This window comes from Erpetoichthys calabaricus, chromosome 10 (genome assembly GCF_900747795.2).
Source record: "Erpetoichthys calabaricus chromosome 10, fErpCal1.3, whole genome shotgun sequence".
Classification (NCBI taxonomy): domain Eukaryota; kingdom Metazoa; phylum Chordata; class Cladistia; order Polypteriformes; family Polypteridae; genus Erpetoichthys; species Erpetoichthys calabaricus.
In genome coordinates this window covers 162,136,305-162,163,733 of record NC_041403.2, presented here as the reverse complement: position 1 = coordinate 162,163,733, position 27,429 = coordinate 162,136,305, and the positions used below count along the sequence as shown (strand labels likewise).

The window sequence follows — 27,429 nt, the reverse complement described above, 5'->3', positions numbered from 1 at the left end:
TCCCCTTCATGCCATCATTGCCACCATATGCAAATAACTCAATATTATCATCCAATGAATGCATGGCCTCAGTTTTTCATGCTATAGAGAACATTTTTTAGTGCAGCAGGAGAAGGAGTTAATATAAAGAGTAAAATCTTCAATTCATAGATGGGGCTGAACAACAGAGGACGGGATTTGCAGAGTTTTAATTCAAGACCATTTGAGTGACGCTTATACTTTGAATTAAATCCATCTTTAACAGTGCATTCAAAGTCAAAAACTGCTGTCCTGTTTAATTTTACTTTGTCTTGACTGTGTCTACTTTTCTATGACAGATTAAGGATTATTATTTACACTATTAATATCATTTTGTTATTATTATTATTATTATTATTATTATTATTATTATTATTATTATTATTATTATTATTATTATGTACAGTACATGTTGTAGTTTAGTGTGGCATGGTGGCACAGTAGTAGTGCTGGTTCGCTTCCTGGGTCCTCTCTGTGTGGAGTTTGCATGTTCTCCCTGTGTCTGTGTGGGTTTCCTCCGGGTGCTCCGGTTTCCTCCCACAGTCCAGAAACATGCAGTGTAAGGGCATTGCTGATCCTAAAATTGTCCCTAGTGTGGGTGTGTGTGTGTCCTGTGGTGGGCTTGCGCCCTGCCTAGGATTTGTTCTTGCCTTGTGCCCTGTGCTGGCTGGGATTGGCTCCAGCAATGGATGTTGTAGTTTATATTTTTTGTCCTCCTAACCCCAATGATTATGACAGGATGGTGCACATGCATGTCAAATTTTATTCATTTCTAGAATCCTGTAGTTAGGATATAGTGGGTTGGATAATGGATGGATGGATATTTAATGTGTTAGTCACAACTGATATCTGCAACAAATCCTAGACATTTGCACAAGGATGGACTTTAAAATGAACAAAGGCCTTCAGACAAGCATGTGGGATGAGTGGAACAGACTGGGAACTGTCAAGTTTTTGTTATAAATTCAGTTTCATATTAAACATTTCAATTGTTTTTGATTCCTGTTTTGATTTGTATTATTTTCACGCTATTCCTCTTTTATTGTTTTCTATTATTTCCAAAAGTAAAACTTTGATTTACTTTTTTGCCTATTATCCGGAGAATGCACACTGTGTCTCAAAGCCTGTATAGCAATATTGAATATGGTGGGGTTTGTCAGTATTATTCCACACATCAGCCTTGCATGTATGGCAAAAGATATCAGATATTTTAAAAATGTTATCCTATTACCAGTCTTCAACAGATAACCTGCATGGGTCATATTTAAAAAACAAAAATGTTCTATCTGTGCCTTTGAGGAAGTAAAGAAAAAAAATTAAATGCACCCACTTTCAAAACAATAAAGTTATGTCTTCTTGTTCTGTAATTGCAGGAGTCTTCTCCAATGTCCAGTCTGACATCCCGCATGTGAAAAGGAAACTTGGAGATTCTTTCATTTTTCCAGAAAAGACTCCTCAGAATGGATTTCTCAGATATGGCCACAGTGTTTCATTATCAACTGTAGCGCTAATATCTAATTGGAACATAAGTCAAATGTATACGGATGAATTCTCAGGACGCCTACAAGTGGACATTGATGACCGCACCTTGGCAATCACTGACCTGCGACTTGAGGACAGTGGGATTTACCAGTTGGAGGCCTTAACAGGAGTCAAGTTTACCAAGAGTTACAATTTAACTGTATATGGTAAGTTTATGTTTATGTATGTGTTGAACAACCATATTCCATTTTCCAGATATCTAATTTTAAGTTGAATAGAGAAGTTTGCCCTGACGTCACTGATAAAGAAAACAAAAAAAAAAGTATAATACAACCGCTATGTGAGATATATATCCAGTATGATTAGACTGTAACAAATGCTAATGAACACTAGTAGAAGAAACATTTTTCTAATAAATTTTATTTATGTCTGACCTTTGCAGTGGAATTTACACCAGTAATTTTCTTGTCTCTACCAGTCATAAGCTTTAAATATTTAATGGTGTAAAGTATCCACCAAATCCTAGAGTTCCTGTGGCCTTGAAACACTGGTTACACTTCAAATAACTTTTGCAAGGGCTATTCATAGAGTAGAAAGAAAAGTGTCAAAGAGTAGAAATGAATGTAAAGCATAATACTTGAACCCCTTACCAATGGCTTGGCAATAGTCTTGTATAAGCTGGCATGTATAATGTTGATCTCCAGAACAGGAACACCCATATGTGAAAGTCTTATACGCAGAGTCATAAGTCTTGGACTAGATGTGTCAGGATTATCCATCGAATTTCAGGGTGCAGACAAACACCTCCACCTACCATATTACTGGATGTCTGCTCCTTTAGATTCAAATTAAATATAAAACACTTAATATTGCTTAGTCCAAATATAAAAAAAAGAAATTTACTATGGGCAGTTTGAAGAGTGTTTAGAGTTTGCTTAGAGTACTTAGAATGATTGACAGATTTACTTAGGAGACAAATGATTATTGGTACATCCATCCACCCATTTTCACAAACACTCCATTCAATCCAAATATATTTGTAAGAGATTATCCTGGCAGCGCTAATCTCAAACCAGGAATCGGCCCTGTATACGATGCCAGTCTGTTCCAGAGAGTATTCATGCACACATCAGTGCTCGCAAATTTTAACTGGCTCCTTATTAATTATTATTATTAACCCTTAAACCACTGGAACCGGCTGTAGTCGGTTCCTAATGCAATTTGCCTGCATGCAGGAGCCGAGTATATTCGGCAAAATACATTCGTTGAATGCGGCAACCAGCTAAAGTTGTTTTCCAATGCAATTTGCCAGCATGCTGGAGCTGATTAGTGAGTGCCGTGTATTCGTTGAGCAGCCAGACAGCATCAGCGCTTACCTCTGTGTGCTTGCGTATTTGCGTGCAGCTAATTCAAGCGCATTTGGCTCGGTGATTTACTGAATTTTATCAATGGCATCAGTTGCACCCTGTACATATAATCATAGATTGCTGCAGTAGTTTTTTTAATAGTTTTTACAGTTCATTGGCAGTGTGTAAAATGATCAGTGATGCAGTAATTGTGATGCTCTTTGCATGAAAAACAAAAGTGTTCCATTAAAATTTCACACTTTCTTTGTGAATTGTGACGTTTACTTAAAAAGTGCAGCAAAAAAGTATTTGGTGTTCAGGGGTGCATTAACTCCCAAGTAAACATGGCAGTTTAATTAATCTAACACGTTTGTTTGGATTGAGTGGGAAATATAGAGTTGGAGGGAAAAACTCATATGAACCTGCATGTATGGTTCAATTCTTGTCTTCTTGTATTATACCACTTGCATTATCTACAAGAATTCCTGTAGATCCAAAACATTTGAGCTGTGCCCTTAAACATACCAGGTGGCACCCTAACTGGAGTGTGAAAACATGCTGAATATGCAATGCCAACTGCTGGTTGTATCTTTATAATCTGTGATGCTATGATTCTTTGCTGTTTCAGCATCATGTGTTTCTAGTTCAATTTCAAGCAGTTCAGCAGATTTCAATCAGTTTAACTGCATTAATGTTCCTGTTCCATTCTCCTATAACAGGGGTAGGCAATGTCGGTCCTGAAGAGTCACAGTGGCTACAGGTTTTCATTCCAACCCAACTGCTTAATTAGAAACCAATCCTTGCCAATCTCAGACCTTGTTTAATTAATTTAATTAATGTTAATTTTATGGCTTGTTGCTCTGCAATGTAAGGTCTTATATCGTAGGATATCATCCAAATGATTTGAAGCCTAAAAAGGATAATTTTTAGTCTGTCACATTTTCTGTTAAGTGTTTTATTAATTCAAACAGTGCATGATGAACACACACATAATTAAATGGAAACAAGCTAGATGGTGAACTGCTGGCTGCTTTGTCTTTTACATCTTATTGCTAATAAGGAGCCATTAAAACAGTGAATGCAGCTGTTTAAGATTGAAATAAGCAATTAAGGGGGGGAACCTTAGCAAGTGAGACCACTAAAATGAACCATCAAAATGTCACTTGAGCAATATGTGCTTCGTCATAATTATTGACTTCTCTTTAAGAAACTAGGTTGGAACAAAAACCTGCAGCCACTGTGGCTCTCCAGGACTGACATTGCCCACCCCTGTCCTATAACAAATGTATTGATCCTAATACAATTATGATGCCATATTCATCACCTTAGCCACTCAATAACTGATTTGTGTGATACATATTGTATATTTAAATCCCCTATCTATTGTTAATATCATGTTGTTGCATATTTATTGACATGTGCTGCCTTTTCCATCATTGCTTTGTTTAGTAATTTGTGACTTCTGTGCTGTTGTGCCCCGTACTGTAATGCAGCTAGCTACATGTTTCACCAGTGGGAGTTTTTCACAGTGACAATAAGTTGAATGACATTAAAAAGAGGGTGAGATTAGATTAGATGCACTTTATTATCCCCTTGGGGAAATTCAGATGCATACAGCAGCAGAAACAACAAAAACAAGAATAAACACTCAGAACAAATAATACAGCCAATCAATCAATCGATCAATCACATCATTCAACCAAGCAATCAATTGGTAAGTAAATAAAAACTAAATTAATATTGTGCAGATATTTCAAAATGAACTTAACAAGTACATCGAGAGGAAACATTACATTACCGGTAGCAGTGGGCAGAAAAGACCCTCAGTTTCCACTTTTTAGCACATCGTGGTGGGATGAGCCTGTTGCTAAAAGTGTTGCACGAGAGCGCCTCCTGCAGGGGATGGAGGGGATTATCATGATGGCATCCAATTTTGCCACCATCCTCTTTTCCACAACAGCTTCCAATGTGTCCATGTACCCTGACCACAACACTAGAACAGGAATTGATGTCAAACAACGCAGTCCCTGAAAAACATTTTTTTTAAATCACTTCAAAAACCTTTAAGAAATACAGAAAAACGCCCTAAAATACACCTGAGAAATGCTTAAAAAAATGCTCGGAAAATGGAAAATACTGGAAATCTGCAACACTCCAGTGTGAATGGGCCCTTATAATTAAAGGTGTCTGAAGATTATTATTTATTCATTTTGTTCAATGACTGCCCCTAAAGGCACAGCTTATCCCAGGACAGAGGGTTATTAAATGAAAATATTTTTAAATAGTGGCAGTAATGGTACACAAAGGGGCTAAAAGTAAAAGGACGCCAATCAATGTCCGAGAACTTCAATATATTATCTTACAGTGTTGACCAATAACTAAGCTTTGAAGTTCTTTAAAGGAAACTTTTCATCATATTAGTCAGAATTAAGATGTAAAATATAGAAGGCCTACTTGGTAAATTGTAGCATTTGTTTCTTTTTTTCTGAAGAGATTCAAGGAATAGAAATCAATTTAGAAATTTCAGGTGCTGCCTACTTTCACAGTTTTAGAGCATTTTAGCTTCTGTGCCACACTTGCTAGAAAGAAACACTAGCTGGACACGGATTTATTTTCAAATGTGTGTATACAGTGGGTGGTTGTGCCACTGAACGACACCTCCAGACTATTGAGTATAAACTTAATGTCTGCACACGGCTTCAATTCACAGCTTATGTGGAATGTGTGTGCTCTCCTCTCGTCTTCTTTGTAGGTTTTCTCTGAGATTTTCCTCCTACACGTACGGGTCGAGCTGTCTTCAGTTTTGACTCTCTGTTGGTACAGTTAGCCGGTTGCCATTTAACTTAACATACACATTTTTCTTCCCGTGTGCTGAAGATATTCTATTCAGATTAATTGGGGGAGCTGGGGTGAGGGGTTTGGGAGTTTTGGGGTGTATATGTGTGCGTTCTGCACCATTACTACCAGTGTTGGATCCTATCTTGTGCCCCCTTGACCATGAGCTGTAGTAAATGTATTTGATAAAGAAGAAATTAATGAATGTCAAGTATATTTTACTATAGGAGCTGAGAGGCATATTTCTTGTGTCTGTATGTGTTACTCTAGTAAAGGATGTAATAGTAAAAAAAAATAGTTAATCTTATAGTACACATAAACACACATACCCACACTCTTATGCCTGACCTACACAAGGGGAATGTACCCACCTGTTGGAATTAGGACTCTTGAACCTAAATGAAGGTGAAATTAATGTAAAAGTTAAATACGTAAAAGGTTTAACATAAACTGAGTGAAAAGCTTCAGAGTGTTGAAAACACAAAGCATCAAAAACAGATAGGCCTATGCAAAACGGTATGCAAAAAAAATTATGCAAAACAGGTATGCAAAACAGTAGAGCCACTTTTGGAATGAGTACACGGTGTTTATGGCCTGAATGTTGGACAGGATGGCTCATTCACTCAGCACAAACTCAGCAAGGGGTTGTCTGTAGGTGAATTTTAAGCCCCATCCAGGTATCAAATCTGAAGACTTCACATAAATAGTAGGAATGACCTTTGGAACATCTGAGGAAGTCTTTCTAGCATTAACCCTATGTGGAAACCAGGCAGCATACAGCTCCCCAAACCCTGGACACAACAGCCACAGAGCCCACAACTTCAGTAACAGACATTTATTTAACAATGGGGAGCTCTTCTCCCTTGCTCCCCACAACAGTACAGTGCAAGCACCCAGCAGCACCGTCTACAGCACAATCTTTCTCTACTTCACTATAACTCTTCCTCCAGCAAGCTTTCGTCCCTCTTCCTCCCGACTCTGGCTCTTTTATATTATACCTGGGAGTGTTCCAGGTGGCTCATCAGGATTAACTGGAATTACTCCCAGGTGTGATGGAAACTCAAAGTAAGATTCTACAGCACCCCCTGGGGGCCGCCACAGAACACAACAGGGCTGTGCCAAACTCCAACTCCCATCATGCCCTGCGGGAATCTGTGGTGCCTCAGCTGCCTAGGAGGGCTGCCCTTTAACATCCCAGGTAAAGTAGTGCCTTATGGATGCTCTCTCCCCAAGTCCTTCCATCCAGCTGGCATCCCAGCCAGGAAATACCCAGGGCCGCTCATCACACCTATCAACTCCAGTTGTCCCTGCAAGCCTTACCTCCCAATTAAAAGAACAGGCAACCATTAGGTCACTTGTCCACTATAATGGGTAGCAGTGAGCCAAGTGTCATGGATGGTTTTCCTGTTTGGGTGGTGGGGGGGGGGGGGTGGTTTGTCTATCATAAACACTTCACTCCCCATTGTCCTTCATCTGTCTCTATGACCCTGGAGTATCTGTTGCTGGATATGGCCATCTTAAAGCATAGGCAAACTGGGCAGTTTCCTGGGGTCCTCACTAGCATAGGGACACCATGCTAATCTATGTATGTTGTGACTTGCTGAGTGGCTGTGTAGGTAGGAGCCCCAGTGCACTGCTTTGCCCCCGGGGGTCTATAATGCTGTTAAGATGGCCCTGCTGCTGGAGGCAGAGTTACTGTCTTAAGCATCATCCCAAAGTACTGAGGCAACTACTGTCTGGAATCCTGGAGGAATGTATTACATGTTTTTCCAGGATGGAGGGAGTGAATGAGTGAGCTTATGCGTGACTGCACCATGACTTGGTGTGATATTCTTGTGCCAGCATAGGATCAAACTGAATGAATGGATAAATAGATGCCATATCCACAAGATATATCCAGCTGCAGCCAGCACAGTTTTTAGCCTCTAGCAGATCGGCACACCTCAGACCCTATGAAGCCGTACATTCTAGAGACAGGCCCCTCGTGTGCTGATATGTCGACTCCCACCTTACGCACCCCTCTTGTCAATTTCAGGCCCGTTTAGCTACACTTTCAGATGGACTCGGGAGCTCTGAGGCCAGTGTACTGCACATTTCAGAAACATGTAGCCTATCGAAGACTTTCAGAACAAGACACTACTGCAGAAAGAGTGTGTCTATTGTTTTTTTTATTTATATGAAGTATATAAAAATTTAATGCCTAATAAGAAAATCACAATGTCGTCACATTTTAATATATTAAAACACAAAAACTAGGCACCAAACATTACTTTTATTTAAGGCAGCATTGAACAAAACACCATAAGGTACATTTTGTTCTCTGTCTCTGCTGTTACAAATACAATAGACCATTGTTAAGTGTATTAATAGATAATTTCCTTAATAGGAGTCAAATAAACCATGTAATTTCTGTAAACAGTCAAGCCATACGATTCTACACGCTGGCCCTTCATTCGTATTACTACTGTACTATTACTGCATTACAATATTTCATAAAAGTCAGTATTATATGTCATTTTTTTACTCTAATGCTTCTCAAGGCCTAACAATGCCTGTCATGATATAACGCACATCGGTCCTTTCTAATAATCTTGTCATACCATGGACTTACAAAAGGAAAGGCGCTGCACTTCTTTAATTTTAAATCACTCTTACAATGAATTCCAAATTACCATAACAAACTTTTGGATGTCTGTTCCAGAAGATAGATACTTTCGCCCTCACACTCACAAAGAGCTGCATTATCATCTAATTTGCTAAGACTTTCTTGGTTCCCCTGGTTGGCTTCATAAACTTTTTTTTGAGTTGTGGGTCGTGGTGATGGCAGCCTAGCTTCAATCAAGTACGATATGAAGCATATTACACAAGCACGAGCATTCATTCTTGAAGAATGGAAACTTTTGCCTGTTTATGTCAAAGAAGCACTCACACAAACTTTCAGTTTTCCACCTTTACTATACAATACCACCGGGCCATGGTGGGCAATTTTTATCCAGGGCATCGGGATACACCGTACTCTTTACGAAGGATGCTTAGGGATATTTTATGACAACAGAGAGTCAGGACCTCAGTTTTATGTCTCATCTGAAGGACGGCGCCATTTTTGCAGCACAGTGTCCTCATCACTCCACATTCAGACCACAGGGTAAGCGCCCCCTGCTCTTCCAAGTTTTAACTAGAAGGTCTCCCATCCAAGTACTGGCTTGGCCCAAATGGGCTTAGCTTCAGATGGGTGATCTGTTCTGTGTGTGGAATGGCTGCTAATTTACCCTTAAAGTAGACACTGTAAATTTCACTTTTAAGTGTTACTTTTAAAACACAAAATGTGTGGCTTTTAAATTGTACAACCTGCATAATACCATATCATCATGGTTAAGTAAATGGTTAGTTCTGAGACTTGGTAATGTCTAGACTGCTGGGCTCTGGTTTCACTCTGGGAAGTGTGGAAAGTGGGTGGGGTGTAAAGAGAATGCTGACAACAGGAGCGTCACTTTAACAGGCTTGAGAGGGTCTCAGGTCGCTGAATGAGCCTGAGGCTTCAGAGTGTCTCGTCTGCAGCTGGAGTCTGCTGATATCCACTGCTTACACACTTAAGCCCAAGAACCTAATCATTTGACATAAAATTATACAAGAAATGAATGTGAGCAACCTCAGAGTAACTTTTTTGTAATGTAAAACATTTAATAAGAGTCATGCCAACTGTAATACCAAGAAATAACTGACAATAATGAAATGTTTGGTATTGTAACTAAGGGTTTCAGCTCTTGTCTCATACCTGCATTAAAGATGACATTTCCTGCCATTGCACACATATTTATTATAACAAGTGTAAAAAAATGTTTGACAAAAATTCAGTGAATTTCTTTTAATAATAATAATTCATTACATTTATATAGCGCTTTTTCTCAGTACTCAAAGCGCTATCCACACAGGGAGGAACCGAACCCACAATCTTCCACAGTCTCCTTACTGCAAAGCAGAAGCACTACCACTGTGCCAACTTTAAAGGAGGAAATCCCTGCAGATAACATTCTAGCACATACTAGGTGAAACATTTTTTAAAATGTGAAAATAAGCAGGTGTCATCTTGCCATGGTTGTCCATTAACTTCCTCTAGCCAAAGTTATAAAGGAAAAAATTAACAACCTTATCAGAAGCAAATGACAATTGTAAAATTAGCAAGAAAGACTGGAATTGGACAGCATACAACAGTTTATTTTAAATGGTATGTCAGGCCTCATAGAACAGGGGCAAAAGTTTAACAGTAGGAGTGGTCATTTGGTACTGAAGTAGTCAGAGGTACATATATTTGATTGGTATGTATTCATTTCCAAAAGATATATTTAATAAACTATAAACTTAATATGGGTGGCACGGTGGCGCAGTGAGTCCTCCCTGCGTGGAGTTTGCATGTTCTCCCCGTGTCTGCGTGGGTTTCCTCCGGGCGCTCCGGTTTCCCCCCACAGTCCAAAGACATGCAGGTTAGGTGCGTTGGCGATTCTAAATTGTACTTAGTGTGTGTGTGCCCTGTGGTGGGCTGGCGCCCTGCCCGGGGCTTGTCTCCTGCCTTGCGCTCTGTGTTCATTGGGATTGGCTCCATCAGACCCCTGTGTCCCTGTTGTTAGGATATAGTGGGTTGGATAATGGATGGATGTATGGATAAACTTAATATGCTATTGCTTTGGGCACAGTATTTTATCTCATATAATAAAGATACGTCTCTCATTGATCTCTCACCATTGCCTTATGTATTTTTGAATGCTTTTCCCACAGTGCCTGTGTCACCACCTAAAGTGAGTTCTGTCCCATCTGAAAATGGCAGCTGCAGCCTCTTCTGCTCAGTGGAAAATGACACACAAGTCACCGTGTTCTGGCAGAAAGGAGGCAATTCCAGGATACTGCTGCTGGAAAAGCAAGAGGCTGATAAGCAGTACACGTGTGTGGCAGAGAACTCCTTCAGTCAGGAAAACATAACGGTCACAACAGAGGAGATGTGTGGATGGAAAGGTAATTTTGCTGTATGATGCAGCTTAAGAAGGGAAATTAAATTAAGATTTTATTTTTATTCAGGTTTTAGTGGTAGAAACTACGAAAAACACATAGAATAATTATTTCTATGGTATTTTATGAATGTGATAGTCCTGAAGTATATAATTCTTAATAATTGCTCAGAATGCCCAGGGGAGGATCCCTGTCTGAAATATATCAGAGTACAGACAGGCACCAATTTACAGCCAACTGACATGAGCTGATTCGTAATTATGGCAGCTGTAGGAAAACAATAGGGTAGTAATGTTCTCGATTTTGTCAAAACCATATTTTGTTGTTGATATTATTATTATTATTATTATTTAGCAGGGTCTCATACATTTTCTGACAATAGGAGGGCCCTTTAAGGTTTGTTTTAATCCATGCTGCTCCATATGGCTAATTCTTCGGCCCGCACTGTCTTCCTTACACTAGTGTTTCTCAACCTTTATTGTCCCGCACCCAAGTTTTGCCTTTACAAATTCATTGATGATCCACAAGCAGCAATTGCTAACCACAGACCTTGGGATAATTAGTAAATGGGGGGAGGGATCACCTTTGGTGAAACAAGCTCACTTAGAAACAGGGAAACATATGGCACAGTGCAGTTGATTGCTTAGGTGACCCTCTGTGACTCATAAGAATGAAAAATCAAAAAAAGATCTCCTTAATATATTTCTAGTTTCTCCTCGACAACAATGAGATGAGAAAAAAAAAAAAAAAACTTTGTCTTTTGTCTCCTGGCTCTCAGACTTTTCTCCTGAACACTTTACCCCGGAATTCTCAAAAGGGTCTCCTCTTGAGATTCAGTGGAGATCACAGCAAAGTCATACAATGCGCTCAGATCTTCCAAGTAGTGTCTTGACATTTTATTTTGCAATTTAAAAGTATTCACATTGTGTGCGCAATAATATCTGGTGAAATGTATGGACGGTAGTAATAAAACACTTCACTAGGAATACAAAGCTTCTTGCTTCTAAATTATACTATTAGTTGCTCTCATTTATATTGCTACACTCCGCTTAGGTCAGACTCATTCTGGAAGAAAAGTGTAGCATAGGGGTTAAGACTTTGGACTTCAAATCCTGTGGTTGTGGATTTAAATCCCACTACTGACACCATTGTGACCACAAGAATGTCACTTTACCTGTCTATTTTCCATTTGGAAAAACAAATACATGTAATCTATTGTATCTCTTAAATGGTGTAAGTCACTTAAGATAAAGAGATCAGTCCAATAAAAAATATAAAGTCTTGAAAGAGATTAAAACAAGGCTAGAAGAGATCTCACAAAATATAACATATTTTACCTCAGTTGTATTTCATGTCTCCTTTTTGTGTAACGAATTCTAGGAGCAACATGCGTGACAAAGTTGATTCTTAAATGAAACATAAATGTGAATCTCTGTGAAGTCTCATGAGCCATCAAAGATCAACCTTAGAGTGGTAAAATTTTCCTTTGAGGACCCACTTGTGAACCACCAGCAGAAACTCAGGTTGCGACCCAGTGGTCAAAAAACACTGCCTTACACAGACCTGGTGTGTGGATTCTAAGACTTGAAGATCGGTTTCTGTTACTCTGTACTACCAGCAGTTAGGTGTCCAACACCAGACTTTACGATTTGTGAATGATATATGGCCAATTTGACATACGGCCAAATGGCCTGTCCCAAATGTAGCTGTAAGACGGCGCATGATTGTACACTAAACTTCACAGACATTTTGTCAAAATACATTTAAGTCTCTGAGAATTCTTGATTGTGCCAACCAAAGCCCAGATGTAAACCTTATAGAACATCCATGGAAAGACCTGAAGTCTACAGACACTTCCCATTAAATCTAATGGAGGATGAAAGGATTTGCCTGGAAGAATGGGATGATCTACCCAAATCCAGTGGTGCAACACTTGTAGAGACTTTCCCATGAACACTCAAAGCTGTAATTGCTGCCAAAGGAGTTTCTACAAAGAAATTAATTCAAGATATAAATCCTTCTAGGAAGGAGAAGATTTCAGTTTTTGAGTTTTAATAAGTTTGCAAATCTTACTGAAAACATGTCACTTTGTCATTATGGGTTGTTGAATATAGATGGATGAACAAAAATGGCAAATGTATCCATTTAAAATCAAATCTATATATAGTACAATAAAGTATGCAGAAAGTAAAGGGGTCTGAATACTTTAAGAATCAACTTCTTGTTAACATTTCTCATCAGGAATGATATAATTTCTCACATTCCTCAAAAATGATTGAGTGTTTCCAAAATGTTTGTAGTTTTATTTAAAAAAAAATCCAAAAAGTAGTTGGGATGTTGATGGCTTAGGAAGTTATAATGGTAAAAGATTATTTTCAAACATTAAAAGGTTTGTCAACCTTTACATTTTAAACAGTTTATTAAAAATTGAGTTTCTGGTGTCAATTTCAATAAAGAAATAGGAAGCATCGTTATCAATCGAGTTGTTTCAAAACAAACTGAGTTTTAGCAGTTTTGGATTGTAATAAAATGACCAGATTTGATTGTGATTTGGGTCTGAAGTTGAATTCTCCTACATTGCATTATTCCAGAATCCTGAAAAGCAAGTTCAAGATTGGAATGACTTATTCAAGCAGTGTTAGTCCATCCTGGTGCCCTGAACTACAAACTGGAAATATCACAGTCCCTACCTTGTTTGAATCTGAATTCATGGTACCTCCTCTTCCGCTTGGTCAAATTTAAGTTTACACCGTGTTGGTTCAGTTGTAGTTTTGAAAATTACATCTGGTGGTCCGCAAAATGTTCCCTTTTGTAGTCCAGTCTCTCTTTTTTTTATTAATCCTAATATGATAATTTAGTTTCTTCATCACTCATTCATTCATTTTCCAAACCTGTTTTATCCTGAAAAGGATTATGGGGAAGCTGGAACCTACCCCAACAATCACAGGGCAGGAGGCAGCAACAACCCCTGGACAGGGTGCCAGTCCATCACAGGGTGAATTATCTCTCAATATGTCTGTTATTTATCTCAATGATAATCTGCCAATCAATCAATGACTCGATCTTTATTTAAGCTATTTTTATATTGATTTCCATCAAAAAACACTACATTGAAAAGCAACCTACTATCACAAACAATTGTTTTTTTACGTGTTTTCCATCCCATTAGGAAGATAATTTATTCATCATTGGAATGTACAACATACAGTACATAATTTTTGTTTGTTTTATCAACAGATGAAGATGGTGAAAATGTTCAACCAAGGAGTCATTATATCATCTCTACAGTAATAGCTGCAGCTTGCATCCTTATAGCCATTGTACTGATTGTTTGTCTGAGACGGAAATTGTTGCAGAAAGAAGGCAGGTACATGTTTTTTATGCTATCTCACTTTTTATAACTTAAAATAACATGTATAAGATTAGTAACTCAAATGTGAATCATAGTGCATATGAGAACATGACAGCAACCATTAAGAAGGATATTAGGGAGGCTCAAAGACAGTTAGAGAGAAATATAGAAGATAAGGCAAAAGGTGACCCAAAGAGATTCATTCAATATTTTAGTAGTAAAAGAACTTCAAGGAGGAAGTGAAGTGCATCAGCAATAGCAAAGGGAAATTTAAAAATACAGACAGTGAAATAGCAGATGCTCTAAACTTGCGTTTTTGTGAGGTCTTCACATGTGAGTAAGTGGATAACCTCCCAGTGGTAACAAGGATTACTAAGGAGGTACTGAGAGATGTGGAAATCAGATTAAATAGGCTGAAATCAAACAAATCACTAGGACCAGATCATTTTTATCAGAGTTCTTAAGAAGATTACCATGTACATAAATAAAACCTTTGACATATTTTTTTAGGATGTCACCACACACTGAGGAAATTCTAAAAGGCTGGGAAAAAGCAAATATCATCCTGTTACATAAAAAGGGTGACCAAGCTGATCTAGCAACTATAGACAGTAAGCTTAATGTGCATTAGAGATCAATTAATGGAAGGAATTATTAAGAAAAAGATTGAGTATAACACATGGCAAGAACAGGACAAGGGAGGTTGTGTTGGAATACTATGAGGAAGCAACAAAAGGATACAATCAATGTGCTGCCTACGATATTATTTATCTTGACTTTCAGAAAGTATTTGATAAGGTGCCACATGAGAGGTTGGGCATCAAACTAAAAGAAGTTGGGAGTCCAGAATGATGTTTGTAGATGGGTGCAGAATTGGCTCAGACTCAGGAAAAAGACAGTGATGGTGCAAGGAACTTCATCATTTTTAATAAATGTAAATTATTTGGATAGGAATATAAATAAGACGCTGGTTACAGATGTAGAGATTTGAGAAGTATTGAGGTAGACAGTAGGACTTTAGGGACCTTCAAAACTCAGCTTGATGTTATTTTGTCAGAATTAAGTGGATAGGACAGGCAAGCTTTGTTGGACTGAATGGCCTGTTCACGTCTAGATTGTTGTACTATGTTAATGTTCTGAAAAAAAAAAAAAAATCATCCAAACAGTCAAAAGGGTTTTGTCTTTGACCATATCATCCTCTCTGTAGTACTCTATTACTGAAGAGGTGGACTTATTAGTGATATTTTTTTTTTAATTAGACATGTGAAGTCCAAACTTCTGGAACTGATTTTTGATCCTCACCAGGTGGCACTTCTTACCCCTTAAGTTTCACTACTTGTTTTTGTCATAACAATTTTTGGTTATGATGAACACACACCATTCTCACTTTCTTATTCTTAATCCTTTTCATGTTCATGGTGAGCCTGAGCCTATCCCAATGACAATGGGCAGTAAACCACCCGATGGCAGATGCCATTTCATCACAGTGCTCAAAGACCCTCCATCATATGTTCTCAAATCATTTTAGAGATGTAGGGGACCAGATGCTATCCTAGCAGTTTTAGGAGCAGGATAGGAACCAACCTGGATAGGAAGTCAATCATTCACAGGATACACACACACGGTGACAACAGGTTGAGCTCATCAATTAACCTAACACAAATATCTTAGGGACCTGCAGTATGAGGAGGACCAATGCAGACACTACACAGACATACATCTGGTTGCCAGATTTGAACTCGGTAGCAGGATTTTGTAAGGCCGCAGCAGCGCTGTCCCCTGCACCAATGTGTTATCCTTGGGCGTTTATTGGATTTTCAAGAATACATAAAATGCTGAATGGTGAAAATGAATGTGGAACAGAAAATCAGAATGTCCTCCCCACAGGCCTAAAAAAAGAGACTGTTGACCAAAAGAAGGAAGTGCTAGTAAAATCTTGCTACTTCACTAGACCTGGCTCTCGGTTTGCCTCACACATTTACCCGTTTCACACCACATTATGTACACTTCCTTCTCATCTCATCAGATGAATACAAGTCACGCTATCTGGCTAATAATAACCTTTCATCTAGAGTAACAGTAAACACTGTGTATTGATATTTGTCAATTTCTAAATGACCTAGAAATGCCAGATGATTCCCCTTTACCTGATTTCCACCTTTAAAAGCCTTGGGGAGACTGCCATTTCTATCACACAGTTAAGCAGCACCCCAATACCATCTACTTGGGTGCCCCTGCTGCACCACTAAAATAAGAAGGATTAGGCCTGGAAGGTCTCTCTGTCACTGAAGGAGTTTCTTTCCCAGCAGTTTCCATGACAGGCTGATACCATAGCATCCTGTGGTGAAGGTCACATGGCATTGCCACATTGCCAAGGCTGATAAATTTAGATAAAACAGTTAAAAGAGATCACCCCCATGACTGTGCAGCATTATGGCCCAAAATATTTCCAGAAAGAGAACAAGAGACTGTACTCAGTTTAACAAGTGAGCCTCTCTTTAAATGAATGACTGGCAATAAATAATGCAGCTTGCTGGAAAGAGATAAGCTAAATGAGGGCATCTGCTGTTTAAAATAGCCCTGTTTGCAAGCGTACTGTAATCCAAGGGGATTTCTCCAAACAGTAAAAGAGAAGTAACTTAGCATGCATCCCTTGCAGGGTACAATTATTCAATATTTACCCGGGGGGGTAAACGTTAAAATTATACAAAGTTATTGTCTGTCTGTATACCTGCATTGTTATCGGCATTGTTATCACTCTTTAATTTAATATTGTTCTTTATCAGTATGCTGCTGCTGGAGTATGGGAATTTCCCCTTGGGATTAATAAAGTATCTATCTATCTATCTATCTATCTATCTATCTATCTATCTATCTATCTATCTATCTATCTATCTATCTATCTGTCTGTCTGTCTGTCTGTCTGTCTGTCTGTCTGTCTGTCTGTCTGTCTGTCTGTCTGTCTGTCTGTCTATTTCAGCTTTTCTCCATCTTCTGAGAGTTTATTATTCCTGTTTGAAAAATCTCTGTATCGAAGTAGACAGGGTCTCGTTCTTGGCTTATTTCTCTTTTGTTCATTTGTTGTGCCTTCTTTTAAGTTAAATTTTGTATTTTATGCCTTTTTTCCGTTTAATTTATCATTGAGTATTGTTTTGAGGATGTTGAGATGGATGTGTGGAGTAGCACAGCTTGGTTTGATCAGGAATGAGAGAATCAGAGGTACCGTTAAAGTTGGAGAAATCTCAAAAGACAGCGTAGGAAAGACGGTTAAAGTGGTACGGACAAGTCAAGAGGAGAGAAGACAACCGTGTGGGGAGAGGAATCACAGAGATGCAGGTGTTAGGATGGAGGAGAAGAAGTGAACAAAGAGTAAAGCGGACGGAATGTGTGAAGGAGAATCTAAAGGAGAAAGAGGCAGAATAGAGGAGGCTGGTCCAGTTTAGCGACCCCACATGACAGAGGGAGAAGCTTTAGAAGAAGAAAAAGATTCTTTATTGATTATTTCATGTTTCTGTTTTATTGTTATCCTCTCTCCTTTCTGTATATTGAACCTGAGTACACGGGGCCACCTGATGTTGCGGCTCATGAAACCATCTCTCAGTGCTATTTAAGAGCACAGAAGAAAAAAAGACTACTGTGAACTGCAGACACAAACATGGTGAATAAGGAGTGTTAGGTGGCCAAACGGCTTAACTGGCCAGGCCAGGCCTCTTTTGTGTACCTGGAAAAGGCCTCACCCCAATGAGGCTTAATCCCAGAACCAATGGCCTGCCACAGGCTCTAACAGCACAAAACAAACTTTAAAATCTCAAAAATATAACAGAAAGCCCCATAAGTAGGTGGGTAACTGTAAACCTTGGCTTAAGAACATAAGAATTTTGACAAACGAGAGGAGACCATTTAGTCCATCAAGTCTGTTTGTTTAGTAAATAGCTAAGCTGTCCCAATATCTCATCCAGATTCTTCTTAAAGGTTGTCAAGGTTTCTTCTTCAATTCCATGTCTTGGTAGTTTGTTCTTTGTGTAAATAAGTGCTTCCTGATTTCAGTCCTAAATGTACTTCCCCTTAATTTCCACTGAAGTCCTAGAGTACAGGATTCACCCATAAGCTGTAAGAATGTTACTGGATCTACTTTATCAATGCCTTAAAGTCCTGGATTAAGTCGCCAAGAAGTCTCCTCCGCTCGACACTAAACAGGTTTAATTCATGGAGTCTGTCACAGCAGGACGGGTCCTCAAGCTCTGTGATGCAGTTGCTTGTTCTCCTCTGCACAGCTTCAAGTGCTGCTATGTCTTTCTTGTAGTGTGGTGACCAGAACTGCACACATTACTTCAGATGTGGTCTTACTAGATAGATAGATAGATAGATAGATAGATAGATAGATAGATAGATAGATAGATAGATAGATAGATAGATAGATAGATAGATAGATAGATAGATAGATAGATAGATAGATAGATAGATAGATACTTTATTAATCCCAAGGGGAAATTCACATACTCCAGCAGCATACTGATACAAAAAACTTACTAGTACATTATATAGTTTGAGCATAATGTCCCTTGACTTAAATCTGACAGTTTTTATGATATAACCTAACATATTATTTTCCATTTTAATCGCTTCTCCACACCGCTTAGGTGATGCAAACATTGTGTCAACATAAACCCCTAAATCCTTTTCAGAGGTAGCTTCCTGTAGGACAGTGCCTTCCAGTTTGTATTTATCATTGACTAGCTTTCCCCCGCAGCTCTGCCCACTTAGTAGTGAAGCAGTACAAACTTTAAAAATCAGTAAACAAACAGGTATCGTTAGCTATGCAGAGGCAAGGTACACTCTAACACATGTTGCGAGAGGTAGACCAACTGGAATGGAGGCTGGCGAGGGAGTGAAGAGGGCCACACCTGGCTCTCCACTCCTGACGTCACGCTTCCCCCTCCCCTCGGCCCAAGCAGCCTCTGTCTCGGATTAGAACAAATAAATCGCTCCTGTAAGCGAACTGTGATACTTAGTGTGATGAGAAAAGTCGCAAAATCAACCAGAATGTTCAAGAAAATTATAGAAAAAAAACAGATCTAAATCTGTTAAGTAGTTCTCTCATGAAAAACGTGCGTATGAACGTACGTTACATTTTATACGTATATAGAGAGATGTTCCTTTTTCCAAGTATATCACTTGGCACTTTTCTACATTAAGCTTCATATTCCAAGTGTTCATCCAGGCCTGAAGGATGTCCAGGTCTTTCTGAATTCTTTTTGCTGCCTTCTCAGTGTCTGCCATCTCTCCAATTTTAGTGTCACCTGTGAATTTGGCAAGTTTACTAACTATACTAGAATCAATGTTATTAATAGACAGCAGAAAAAGTAACAGTCTCACAATGACTAGGCCTTCATTTCTGTTTTGATGTGGAGCCTCAAACATATCAAAATAGGCGTGATGCTTCCTGAAAGGACAGCAAAGACAGGTAGCCTGCCCAAGGAAGCTTACCCCAGTTCCAGCTAGTATCAAAACTGCTAGCAGCAGGCTTCTGGACTAGCAGGACCCAAACATGGGAAGCTTACAAAATACTAAGAAATGTCCCATAAAGTCTCAGAATATATCAGATGTCCCACAAGGGGGAGGTTGACCATAAATCCCAGTTTGTAGACAGAATTGCAAAGAATCTTTATGAATTAGGATCTATTAACAAAAAATAGAAAAACACAAGGAAAAGCTCAAAAGGGCAAAAATAGAACAAAGGAGTTGCCTAAAAGGCAATCCCATTGTAATCAAGTCCACAAATTGTAATTGCAATACTTAAAGCAGAAGCAAAAAAGCCAACTGGAACTGACGCAATGGTTTCCTGATCTGAGCTCACTCTTCTCTGGCCTTGAGTAGTCAGTGGGAGGGCTCAGCGGTGATGAGGTCAGTGACCCCGCCTCCTGGGGCTCAACCCACAAAATACAAGGAATTTTAAAGAACAGTACATTCTATAATAGAACATATATAAAAATAGGACCCTCAAAAACAACAATAAAACATGTTTAGACTGAAACATAACACTTTTCTATATGTATTTTACACATTTTTAACGTGTTTACTAATTTGAGAGTTTGCTTCTGTCCCGGTTTCCTCAGACACCTTAAAATCATGCATTATTAGATACACTGATGACTTGTAATTGCCAGCATTTCTGAGTCTGGGAGTGTGCATGAGTGAGGCCAGAAATGGACAAAGTCTCCCATTCAGAACAGACCTGCCTTGAACCCGGTGCTGCTAGAATATGTTCTGACTTCCAGGGATACTGTAGTGGAAAAACCAAAATAATTAAAAAATAATTAATTCCTTTAATCAAAGAAATCCACAAGCCCAATATTACTGCATGAGCTGCAAAGAGGACAGATTGGGGTTGGATACTCTAGAAATGATCCGTAGTTCATTGGGAAAATATGAAAAATCTGTAAGTGAAATTAGCTTCGTTCCACCTCTTCATCTATCCATTGTGAACAGGTGAATGTATACAGGGTGAGTCCCAAAAAAGTGCTGGGGTACCAGATGTGTCACCCCTTTTTAATTCTAAACAGTTTTTAAATTAAAATAGACCCACAAGGGGCATAACACAGAAATAAGAATCACACAGTTTTCTTGGCTTCTTGAGGTTAGTAGGTCTGTCTTGGGGACCTCCATTCTTTGACAAGTTGGGGTCGTAATGATACACGGACATCTGGAGGTGTCAGATTCTTAAAGCCCTTTGGCCAGAAGGGGCGCAGTCAGTTGACCTCAAGGGGCGTCTTCATGCCGCTGCAGAGGAGTGAAAAAACAAGACTCTTAGCAACAGCGACCCCTCTTTAGCCCTGGTGGGGTATTGTATGCCTGTGATGAGCCCGGAAGGTGTTCCTCTGTACATACGTGACACCATCAATTATTAGTATTATTACCTGTTTTAACACTGAATTCTTCTCAATTAAGAAAATATGTTTAGTCCTTCATGAAGTAAATAGCATCCTCCCCAATCTGAGCCTCTGGGTGAACACCACCTGCTGTGCCACCAGATCACACTGTTTCAAAATATCTTTAGCACATAAATGGGTTAAAACTAAACTGACATTTTATTTATAGGTTTCTGTTGCTGGATTGCACAAAGTACAGATCTTTCCTACTTGGCTGTGCGATTGATTTCCTAAAGACGATCAGAGTACTGTCCACCAACTGTGCTCCTTGCCTTACTCCCAGTACTGCCGTGATAATCACAGGTTCCCAGTGACCCTAAACTGGGCCAATTAAATTTATCCCTCAAGCACATGCAAGATTAAATTAACATGAATACAACAAATGTTCAGAAATGTCACTTTATTACATACTATGCGCGGCAACCCCTTCCTCACCAGCTGTTGCTACATAACTGGTTGACGCACTTGCATCATGTTGCACCGACAGTAGCAGGCAATATCTTTTACAAAATTATTCTTTTTTTCCCCATATCATTACTTACATGCTTATCAACACCTTTGTGTAATCCTGGAATTTTTTAGGATGTTACCCTCTTTGTCGTCTTGACTCCCTTTGCTGTATTTCCCTCTACTTACCCTTTACCTGTATTCTCAAGGGTAAGTGTACTCGTCAAGTTCATTATCGGGTTGGTCGTCTGTTACACTTTAAGATTAACACACACATACATAGCTATACACATACACACAGAAACTCCACAGTGCCCTATGAATGACAAATACACAGCTGGTTAACCTCTAGCACTTTAAACCACACAAGTGCCTTATGAATAACACTCTCTCAGCACTTCAAGAGACTTACTTATTATTGGCACGAACAACATACGGTGTTTTAATTATATCTCAGACCCAAATATTACTTTTGGTCTATAAGAATACATTTAAACATACAAAGGCTCAGCATCCTTGACTATAGGCCATTTATCAGCCAGTAATGCCTTACTTTATGTACTGCTCCCTACTATGGGGTGGAGCTCTCACCCTCAGCCTTAATAAACCTTGCAGCACAGAGTGTATGGCAAACCTCCAGCTGCTCCAGGTGCTCAAAGAAATCTAACTTATTACTTCAATCACTCTAGACATTAAGACAAAGCATAGAAAGTTAAAAGCAGCATGGTATTTATTACAGGAATAATAATAATACCACTGGAGCAAAGAATAATAGAAAATAGGACTGATAGAAAAGTCTGGATATATATACTCTTTAGAAAAAGCTTACGAAAAAAAGTAGAGATGACAAGGATGAATGTTCCAGGGCGGTGTTTCATTTAACAATCGATGTTCATGAAAATGCTGTTAACTGATGATCGGATGAAAACTGATCATATGTGTTTTCTTTTCTGATGTCGCTCTTCCATCGTCGCTGTTTCTCTTCTGACATTGCTTTCAAATGAGACATATTTTTTATAAAATTTTATGCCATGGTTTCACAACACATGATTGTTGCATGCACCTGATTGACTGGCTGTCAATATGATGGATGAATTTTGCTCAAACTCTTTAATCTATCTTTTCGAATGATAATAAAGTTTTTTGATGTTGCCTAAAACATCGGCATGTCCTCCTTTCCCAGGCTGTAAACCAAATTGTTGTCCCAAGTGTCTATCCATAAAGTAATCAATAGCCTGATGTATTGGCTCAGTCTTCCTTTCCCAGGCTGTAAAACCAATTTAGCACTATGCTGTGAACAACTGTTATAAAAGTGAGGTGTAAGGGAAGAGGATATGCATTTTTGATTATAATGCCTATACAAGTGTCCTGCATCTGAATTTATCTTGTTGGGATTGATCAAAATACTGTATAATAATAAAAATATAAAGAATAATTTGTAGATTTTATACACCATAATACCCAGGTAACTGAAATTGCACAAAGACAACACAATGAACAAGCGTTACAGGTGCATCTTTTCAGACAGGAATCTGGTTCTGATGGTCTAAAATGGCAGTTCTTCTGGTTATGACTGTCCGCAGCAGGATGAGGCCAGTCCAAGTAGACGGGTGGGGTTGGAAAAAGGCCATCAGTCTTCCGAAATGATAAGGTGTTATTACACCCCCAGAGACTTACCCTCGCCCTTAAACTGTCCCCTACTTGTCATAACACTGATGGCATATGCTCTTCAGTACTGTGATTGGAAAGTCTTGAAACACAACAATCACCTCACAACACAATAACAACCTACTAAATGAAAATGATGTCAATCATATTTTCCTTGCAAAAGGCTTCTTTAAAAATGCTTAAGAAACTCCAGAAAAACATTCATAAACCTCCTGAGAAATGTCCCAGAAAAGCTTCAAAAACGCTTCCAAGGTGATATTAAAACTTGAAAAATGCCAAACAAACGCTGGAAATTTACAGCGCTCAACTATGAATGAACCCTTCAATGTGTGAGGCAGTAGCACCACTTTCTGTGCCACCATGCCGTAAAGCTACTCAGTCTAGTTGTGGTCTCAGAAGCCATCGCCTGACCCGGCGATAACAGTTGCAGGACAGGTGGTTCCAGCTATTTCTTATGTTTATTAAACCTGAAATGCAGTTAAACGCCTTGTTTTTGCTCTCACTTTGCTCCATCTTGTTTTGAAGTCTGTAACTTGTGCCTCTTTTTTAATGAACTGTCACAACAGGACAAGAATCTGCCAAAAATGAAAACCATGAGATTGACATCAGCCTTATTAATGGTGAGCTCATTTCTGGTTCCTGCTTTCTGGGGAATCTCTCAAAAATAATAAGTTAAGGTAGTGTAGCATTAGAGTGGCATGGCGACTCACTGGCTGGTGTTTTGGGTCTTCAGTTTCAAGTGTCCATTCCTATGGTGTCCTCCGGGTGTTCTGTTTTTTTTTTTTCCTCTTGGGACTCTTGGGTTTAATTCTAATCTCAAACGATATGGTGGCAGGTTTGGGGTCATCGTGTGAGTGTGTCATCATGTGACAAAGAAGACTTTTGTACCCTACACAATTCTGTCTTTGTCCGTATATCCATGTAAAGGGTGGCACAGGAAAGCCCAAATAGTAGCCCAGTCACTGTTTCAGTATCACTAAGAGGTTTATTTGTAAAATAACAGAATAACAAATTGTGCTTTATCTTATACTTGAAAACACCTGTTACCCTGTGCTATACATGGTCTCCACTAGCAGTGACACAAAGTTCCACCTTTTATGAGGAACTTTTTCCATGTAAGTCACAATGTTACAATACAATACAATGCAATTTATTTTTGTAAAGCCCAAAATCACACAAAGAAGTGCCAGAAGGGGCTTTAACAGGCCCTGCCTTTTGACAGCCCCCCAGCCTTGACTCTGTAAGAAGACAAGGAAAACCTCCTAAGAAAAATCTTTGTAGGGAAAAAATGGAAGAAACCTTGGGAAAGGCAGTTCAAAAAGAGACCCCTTTCCAGGTAGGTTGGGTGTGCAGTGAGTGTCAAAAAAAGGGGGTCAATACAACACAATACACAGAACAGAACACAATCATCAATACAATATAATAGTGCAATAGAAATATATTACAAGTACAGAGCAGAATTTAACAGTAGATGATATCACGCAATAGGAGTCCCGGAGACCTTGGCCATCAAGCTGCCTCCCCCTGTTGGCCATTCCACAGCTGAGTAAGTGCTGGGCCAGCCAATCTGATGAAAGAACCCCTCAACCTAATGATTCCTGTGATCCTCCATCAGAGATGACTTTACCTTAGGCAGGCAAAACAAATTGGCAGGTGGGCAGTGGCACATTTGAGTACCAAGAAGAGAAACAGAATAAGTGAGGGTTAGTAACAAATTACGATTATCGTATTTCTTATTTTTTAGTGCTAATAACTAACATTGATGCTGTCTGTACAGTTAATCAGGAGCTCTAGTCAGGGTGTGCTAAACTGAAGTTCTGAATCTTCAGCCAGGATTTGAAAGCTGAGACCGAAGGGGCATCTCTTATAGTAGCAAGCAGACCACTCCACAGTTTAGGGGCCCTGTAACTAAAAGCTCGACCTCCCACTGTTATTTTATTAATCCTTGGATTCATAAGCAAACTGGCATCTTGAGATCTTAATGTACATTCAGGTTTGTAAGTCATGATAAGTTCAGACAAGTAAGCCTGACCTCGGCCATTTAAAGATTTATATGTTAAAAGGAGGATTTTGAAATCTGCCCTAAACGTAACCGGGAGCCAGTGTAAAGATTTAAGAACTGGAGTTATGTGTTCGTATTTTCTTGTTCTTGTAATAATTCTTGCAGCAGCAATGTTGGTGAGAGCCTCAGGGGTACAGGTGGGAGGGTTCCTTGTTTTTTGTGCATTCCTAATAGAACTCAAGGTACGTCATTTTTCACCAATTGTTTGAATTGTACGTTTTTCAGGAGCAGTCACAATAGAATATTGTTCCAAGGTTTCCTAACATGATGGGGAATTTATAAAAATACAACTAGATGCCATAATTGTACTCTAGAGAATAAGACATGCCTTCTCTCCAGCAAGCACACATTTAACAAAAGAAAATGTGAAATGCGGTGCATAGGGAATTCCTGTTAGCTACACCTCCGTAATGAGAGTTGGAATGCTTTTTGTACAGCAGATACTCTATATATAGAAAGTAAATATGGTAGTACATCAAAGAGAAAAGACAACTTGAAAATTACACAGTAACCACAATGGATAGAAGCGGAGGCAATACAACACATTTACAATGGCTTATGGGTAGTTTGGACATGCACAGCACAGAACTCTGCTGTTTGTCCAGTTGAAGCCAAAGTCAAATGAACCTGGACGCTCCACTGTAGAATTGCATCATTGTGGTTCGCTGTAGTGAGATTGCTATGGGCAAAGGTAGTGAACCCTGTTGAAATTCACCAAAGGATGTTGGCTCAGTACAGAATTAAAAACAGCATGACTCAATGGAAACATTTAGGAATGGGTAGAAAGGTTTAACGTGAGAAGAACAAGTGTAACCGACAAAGCTCGATCTGGTCAACCATCAACATCACGCACACAAGCCCACACCAACATAGCAACATGGCCTTCTTCAGAAAAGACTGACAGATTGCATTGTCTGCTGTTGTTGCGTATGGGATCTGCACATGTTGTAGTGTAAGATGATTTGGGGTACCATAAAGTTTGCACATGATGGGCACCCAAAAAGTTTACTGATCTGCATATGCCAACATCCTTCAGTGAATTTCAGCAGGTTTCACTCCTTCTGCGTAAAGAAATCTCAGCATGGCAACAATAGTGTAGTCCCACAGTGGATCGTCCATGTTCACTTGACCTTGGCTTCAACTAGACTAACAGCAAAGCAAAACACCGTGCGTGTTTGCACTTCCCATAAGCCATCACAAACATGTTGTATTGTATCAGCTTATATCCTTTTTTCAAATTGCCTTGACTTTTTAATGTACCCCCTGTTAAAGAAGAGAATCAACACTGAAACATCAGTTTAGGATGTTGGTGACCCCGTATAACGTAAAGCAATTGGAATGAATTGATCTTTTTTGCAATGACCAAAGTCAATTCTTTCCAGACACGAGTCCAACAAAGAACTGACAGAAAATGACCGAACTTCCAGTCCTTATGAATGGGGGCGGGTCCAGGAGGGCGGGACAATGGAAGTGACATCAGTGGCGGAGTGGCCGTCAATCTTCCAGTCTGCAGAGGGAAGAAGAGAGAAAGCATTAGAACACAGTGCCAACCTCTGGTTTGGCAGGTAACTACTAAGCCCATGCGCATGGCACCTCATATGTGCACTCCATATGTGTGTGTGTGTGTGTATCCAAGTCAGCGACCCCCACAACCCCCACTTCACTTGGGGAAAGAGGTGACAAAAAACACAAAGATACCAGCACTGATGACTTCATTAAATGAAACACATGAAGGAGGGATGATCAGAGAGAGGACATACTGTAAATATATAAAATGAAACAGAAAGGAAAAGAATCAATGGCTGCATCAGTGGGGTTGACTTCACAGGGGTCTTTGCTCTTCCTATAAGCAGGGGTGGCTTGTCCACTTGTCCACCATTAAAGCTCCCTCCCTCTTACCTTCTACTTTCTTCTACTCTCTATCTTTTCCTCGAGGTGGACAAAGTTGATTTAAAGTAATAAAAATGTAAATGTTTAATCTATATTAAGGTGACCATCCGTCCCCGTTTTCCGGGGACAGCCCCCTTTTTTGGACAACTGTCCCCACTCAGAAACATGTCCCCGTTTTGTCCCCGGTTTAAGATTTCGTCCCCGATTTCAGCTGGTTCACTTTTTTGAATGTATCTCATCACCACGATAATTTGAACTCAGCGCGCATGCGCGGTGTTTTGACGGAGGTTATGCTTTACCGCATCCTGCAACTTTGGCGAGAAATCACGTGATAAGCTTTCGCTTTGTAGTCTATGCCCCTCTAGCCCAACCCCCTCCCCGGACTGGCCCAAAAAATTC

General features: G+C 39.4%; 1 protein-coding gene across 13 annotated transcripts in view; it reads left to right on the top strand.

Annotated features, from left to right (window-relative positions):
• The window catches only part of LOC114659706 (SLAM family member 5-like), a 215,666-nt gene that overhangs the window by 171,922 nt on the left and 16,315 nt on the right, over positions 1 to 27,429 (top strand). For 4 of the 13 annotated variants that reach the window (XR_007936039.1, XR_007936038.1, XM_051932671.1 and 1 more), the window contains exons 2-5: positions 1,392 to 1,706; positions 10,455 to 10,688; positions 13,920 to 14,049; positions 23,645 to 23,698. Coding sequence is in view for 11 of the 13 variants with exons in the window: in XM_051932671.1 (XP_051788631.1) it covers positions 1,392 to 1,706; positions 10,455 to 10,688; positions 13,920 to 14,049; positions 23,645 to 23,666 (701 nt within the window). In the remaining 2 variants the exon portion in view is untranslated. The remainder of the gene's footprint in view (positions 1 to 1,391; positions 1,707 to 10,454; positions 10,689 to 13,919; positions 14,050 to 23,644; positions 23,699 to 27,429) is intronic. The other 9 variants (XM_028812327.2, XM_028812326.1, XM_051932669.1 and 6 more) reach the window with 5 other exon arrangements.